Genomic DNA, 6,024 nt, shown 5'->3' on the forward strand with positions numbered 1-6,024 from the left:
GATAATCGCCATTATCCGACCATAATTTCTGGAGTTATGCCCCTTTATGGACTTGCCGAAACAGTGTCCGCTCGATATCTCGAGTAATTATTAACGGATTAACTTCAAACTTCACAACGAGGTTAATTACCATGAAACCACGGACAAGTTCGATAACGGCCATTATCCGACCGTAATTACTGGAGTTATTCCCCTTGGTTTCATTAATGCGATGCATGCGTTCCATGATGTTGTATTGCTCTCATTGATCTACCAGTTATGTTGAATGATTTCTCTTTTAATATCAATTACTCACAAATACTAAATATATTTCAATCATACAAACAACTGCTCATTCAATGTGTGACGGGCGTATTATATACCGCTCGCGGTAACCTTGTTTATCCGATATTATTATCTTTTCCTAGGGAGGAGAATACAGAAAAGAACTCACTGTTCTGTTGAGGATGCTACAGCTACCATGGACCTGTTTAAACTGGTGAGGGTGGAGTGGGAGGAGTCGATAGATCAGCGAAACTCCGATGTCAACGACAAGAGCGGAATAAAAACACAAGATCCAAAAGATGAAAGAAGTGAGAAGGATAGCGAACTGTCGGAATATCTGGATGATAAGTTTTGGCCTGAGGTATGTTATTATATTGGATATGAGTGACTGGGGGTTTTGTACTCTTTTCATCGGTTGGTCCATCCATGTTAGTCTTAGCCTATGTTACCATCACTTGACAAAGGTTTTGTTGGAGGACTTGTTAGTTTTATGTAGCAGAGAATCTCAGAGAACTATCAAATCTGTAAAACTTTAACTTTTGAGTATTTTGATAATTTTTAGGTCACCTGAGACAAAGTCTCAAGTGACCTATTGCGATCGCCTTTTGTCCGTCGTATATTTTCAGCAGAAAATTGCTCAAACTTAGTCAGAATCATCTTGGGTAAATGAGAGTTTTACTTTGTAAAATTAGGATTCCTGCCCCATCCCTAGGGGCTAGAGCGGGGCCCCAAAGGGAACATTTACCAATATTTTCAAANGATATACCAAAACTTTTTATGCTACATATATATAAATTTAGGGGTATTGGTGAATTGGGGGGGAGGGCACAGTGGCTGGGTGGTTAAGGTATTTGACATTCTGCTTCCACTATCCACTTGCCCTCCACAACTGGGTCGCAGGTTCGAGGCCTATGTGGGGCAGTCGTAAAGTACTTGCCCTAGTCTGGTGGTTTTTCTCAGGGAACTCCGGCTTTCCTACACCAACAAAACCTGACACGTACTTAAATGATAGCTGTAAATAGGACATAAAACACAAACAAATAGTGTTGCATTGTAGATCTTTTATGGATGTTGGTTATATGACTGATTGAGTCGGCTTTACCACAGAGTAGTTCGGTTATCCAGTTGACGGTATGGTTGTTGATAGCATTGTTCCATTGTACTTTTACAGGACCACGAGGTGAAAGACAAGTTGTCGGACAGCAGCAATGACTCTGCACACACCAAAGTTTTGCCAGACTGTGCTGAGCCCACAGGTAACAATGGAACATTCAAATTGCTACATAATGTTAAAATTGTTTCATCTTTGAATTGTGCTAAAGAAATCTCACTCCACATAAATCTGACCCTGTAGGAATATAGCTACTGGTTGTCATTTAATATTACTCATCAATACATAGAGAAAAAACGGGCCTCGAAAAGTTGCTGTAAAGTATTATGAATAATATCACGTGTAAACCAAAACCAAAACTTGGATTTACTTGAATTAATTATCTTGGAAATAAATCCAAAAAAACACACATCACTTGTTTCTAACACACTGGCTCCCCTTGGTCATTTAATAGTTGACTTGAACATGTTTCTTTTTGAGATTGATCGATGACAGCCAGGCAGTTGTCTTTGATAAGACAGTTAAAATTTGTTGTTGCTTTTTTTAGGAAGAAGGTGTAGGTTCCCATTCGGCCATTGTTGTATATGATTGATTTTGGGACTGAAAAGTACAAGAATGAAATTAGATTTTTATTTAGCCCCTACATGGGCAACAAGCAGCCAGATGCAGAGAGAATTAGTAAGCCCATAGGTGACAGTTTTAGTTTATTTATCGTGTTCATACTTATACACAGAGTGTAGTGTAGTCAGTGTAGACATCATGATATTGTATCAGAATTGATGAATACTGTTGCTCCCATTATTAATTCTTGATATTTGGTATCAGTCTTGGATATTTGGGTGGTGTTTTTTGCGATTTTTTTTGTATCTCCAAATACGTTGTATATCATTTTATCTACCATCACTACAGAATTGAATTCTGTCGCTGCATTAAATGAAGTCGCCCAGAAGTTAAGATGGGAGGTACCAGAATACCAGTACGAGTGTCTGTCATCAGAGGACCCACCGAAGTTTGTTTGTACGGTAAATAAAACAATGACAATTGAACTGTGATAAGTTTTAACAGGAATTGTTTAAATGGATTTCTATAGTTCACCAGAGTCACGCAGTAGACCGACCTATTGTGATCACCTTTATAGGTCACCAGAGTCACACAGTAGACCGACCTATTGTGATCACCTTTATAGGTCACCAGAGCCACACAGTAGACCGACCTATTGTGATCACCTTTCATCCAGCATCATGATTGTCTAAGGTGCATCATGCTGAAAAAATACTTTTCGATTTCTCAAAAACTCTGTCGAGTTTTGAAGAAACTTGGTGGAAATCACCCAGCATCAGAATATCCACAAGAGTCTGCAACTGTTTTTAAAGTAACAAATTGCAACAAGCTTCATACTGAAATCAGTGATAAAAGGAATTGTTTAACCCATTCACCCCTAAAGTCAAATTTGAACCTTACCAAATCAAAGACTTAGCAAGTCCATTTAAAAAAATGTAGGGGTGAATGAGTTAAATGGATATTGTACTTAGATATAGTGATTATTTCGATTCTGAATAATACCAGAGAAGAAAAGGTTTATTGTTATTAAAAGATGGCTAATTATAGGGTATAAGGATCTGTTGCTACAGTTGCCCAAACAGACAGACAGACACTGCCCTGTACCATCCTCAATATCTAGAGGTTACGCTCACTTTCGCTCTCTGCACCCCTAGAACAAGTAGGTTTTGGTGAATGGTGTGTAAATGATGTGGATCACATTTTGTAGGTTTTGGTGAATGATGAAGGGTATCAGTCCACAAGCTGCTCCAATAAAAAAGAGGCCAAAGCAGACGCTGCCAAAGCATTTTTTGTACATCATCGTAGATCAGAAAGTGAAACCTACATGGATGTATTGAAACATATAACAAGCAACACAGAGACAGAGAAGCAGACGGATCTAAGTAAGTAGTTTTGTTTATCGTTTTAAATATATAATATATAGCTGTTTTATTCATTTAAATGATATTTTCACAGACTTGCAGGGTAGATACATTACATTAACAGCAACATTATGACCACCATTACTATTTGACAACGGTTGCAATTTTCTGCATCAACCGCAGTGCAGTTTTCTATATCAACATTAGGAATTATGTATTTAGACTGTCTCAAACAATATAGCATTGTGGCAGATGTTATGGTGTTTACGCATATTAATAATTTGCTCTTAATTTGAGGTTAACTTTCTTATATACCGCTTCATCACAACCTAGTTCGTAGGTTGTCTCAAAGCGGTTCACAAATTATCCGTGGTTATAGGGCCTTTGCAACCAGCCGATATCGTTCTCAACTCCCGGGGGAGCATTACTGCCAGTGCTGCCATTTTATCGCTCACATCTAGCATTCAACAATCCTAGCACTGCCCAACCACATACTCATTTACAGCTGAGTAGACTGGAGTAAAGTATCTTGCTCAAAGATACAACCAACGCCGTGCCGTGACTTGAAACCGCAACACTACGGTCACGAGCACGACATCCTACCACTAGAATAATGTGCCTCAAATCAGTTGCCATAGCAACAAAATAAAATATTTCTATTACAAGATTGCTGAAAACCAATCAAAACTGTTACTAATTGGTAAAGATTTGGATATTGAACATTCACGCCAAATTTTGTCCATTTCCAATTGACATTTTTTTTAACTTATAAAGTTTATGCATATTAAGAAGCTTATAAGTTAGCCATATTTAAGGTGCATGGATATGATGTTTTGTTGAATTTCACATTTTTGACGATAGGTAATTAAAAATATTGAAGTTCAAACCAACTTGTTTCTTTCTTAATTTGAAATATATGCATTTTGGCATTTTGGTGAGATTTACACTATTCTGAAATCAAATGTGTGATTTAGATTAATTTAAAAACTCATCTTCATTCAATTTTGGCTAAAGATTGTTATACAGGTCTAATGACAGAAAGTTTGTGACAAATTTCAACCCTTAAATTGTCTTAACCTTTTTATTTCCATGGAGATATTTTCGTGATCCAAACAACAAAATACTCAATTAGGTAAATCTCTTTTTAATAAACATCATAAATGGTCTTTTTGTATCTCCAAATACGTTGTATATCATTTTCTCTACCATCACTGCAGTGTTAAATCCTGTCATCGCATTAAATGAAGTCATCCAGAGGTTAAGATGGGAGGTACCAGAATACCAGTACGAGTGTCTGTCATCAGAGGACCCACCGAAGTTTGTTTGTACGGTAAATAAAACAATGACCATTGTACTGTGATAAGTTTTAACAGGAATTGTTTAAATGGATTTCAACAGTTCACCGGAGTCATGCAGTAGACCGACCTACTGTGATCACCTTTATAGTTCACCAGAGTCACACAGTAGACCCACCTATTGTGATCACCTTTATAGGTCACCAGAGTCACACAGTAGACCCACCTATTGTGATCACCTTTATAGGTCACCAGAGTCACACAGTAGACCGACCTATTGTGATCACCTTTATAGGTCACCGGAGTCACACAGTAGACCTACCTATTATGATCACCTTTATAGGTCACCAGAGTCACACAGTAAACCGACCTATTGTGATCACCTTTATAGTTCACCAGTCACACAGTAGACCTACCTATTGTGATCACCTTTATAGGTCACCGGAGTCACACAGTAGACCGACCTATTGTGATCACCTTTATAGGTCACCAGAGTCACGCAGTAGACTGACCTATTGTGATCACCTTTATAGTTCACCACAGTCACGCAGTAGACCGACCTATTGTGATCACCTATATAGGTCACCAGAGTCACACAGTAGACTGACCTATTGTGATCACCTTTATAGTTCACCAGAGTCACACAGTAGAACAATCTATTGTGATTACCTTTATAGGTCACCAGAATCACACAGTAAACCGACCTATTGTGATCACCTTTGTAGGTCACCAGAGTCACACTGTAGACCGACCTATTGTGATCACCTTTCATCCAGCATCATGATTGTCTAAGGTGCATTATGCTGAAAAGTTACATTTTTGAATTTCTCAAAAACTCTGTCAGGTTTTGATGAAACTTGGTGGAAATCAACCAGCATCATAATATCCAAATGAGTCTGCAACTGTTTGTAAGGTAAAAATTGCAACAAGCTTCATACTGAAATCAGTGATAAAAGGAATTGTTTAACCCATTCACCCCTAAAGTCAAATTTGAACCTTACCAAATCAAAGACTTAGCAAGTCCATTTAAAAAAATGTAGGGGTGAATGAGTTAAATGGATATTGTACTTAGATATAGTGATTATTTCGATTCTGAATAATACCAGAGAAGAAAAGGTTTATTGTTATTAAAAGATGGCTAATTATAGGGTATAAGGATCTGTTGATACAGTTGCCCAAACAGACAGACAGACACTGCCCTGTACCATCCTCAATATCTAGAGGTTACGCTCACTTTCGCTCTCTGCACCCCTAGAACAAGTAGGTTTTGGTGAATGGTGTGTAAATGATGTGGATCACATTTTGTAGGTTTTGGTGAATGGTATGTAAATGATGTGGATCACATTTTGTAGGTTTTGGTGAATGATGAAGGGTATCAGTCCACAAGCTGCTCCAATAAAAAAGAGGCCAAAGCAGACGCTGCCAAAGCATT

General features: G+C 38.0%; 1 protein-coding gene across 1 annotated transcript in view; it reads left to right on the forward strand.

Moving 5' to 3' along the window:
• Nucleotides 1-6,024, forward strand: part of LOC110452349 — a 22,928-nt gene that overhangs the window by 9,077 nt on the left and 7,827 nt on the right. Inside the window, exons 5-10 of the mRNA XM_021500811.1 lie at nt 408-625; nt 1,436-1,520; nt 2,285-2,397; nt 3,144-3,318; nt 4,515-4,627; nt 5,945-6,024. Coding sequence (XP_021356486.1) covers nt 408-625; nt 1,436-1,520; nt 2,285-2,397; nt 3,144-3,318; nt 4,515-4,627; nt 5,945-6,024 — 784 coding nt within the window. The remainder of the gene's footprint in view (nt 1-407; nt 626-1,435; nt 1,521-2,284; nt 2,398-3,143; nt 3,319-4,514; nt 4,628-5,944) is intronic.

This window comes from Mizuhopecten yessoensis, unplaced genomic scaffold (genome assembly GCF_002113885.1).
Source record: "Mizuhopecten yessoensis strain PY_sf001 unplaced genomic scaffold, ASM211388v2 scaffold6625, whole genome shotgun sequence".
NCBI classification, from domain to species: Eukaryota; Metazoa; Mollusca; class Bivalvia; order Pectinida; family Pectinidae; genus Mizuhopecten; species Mizuhopecten yessoensis.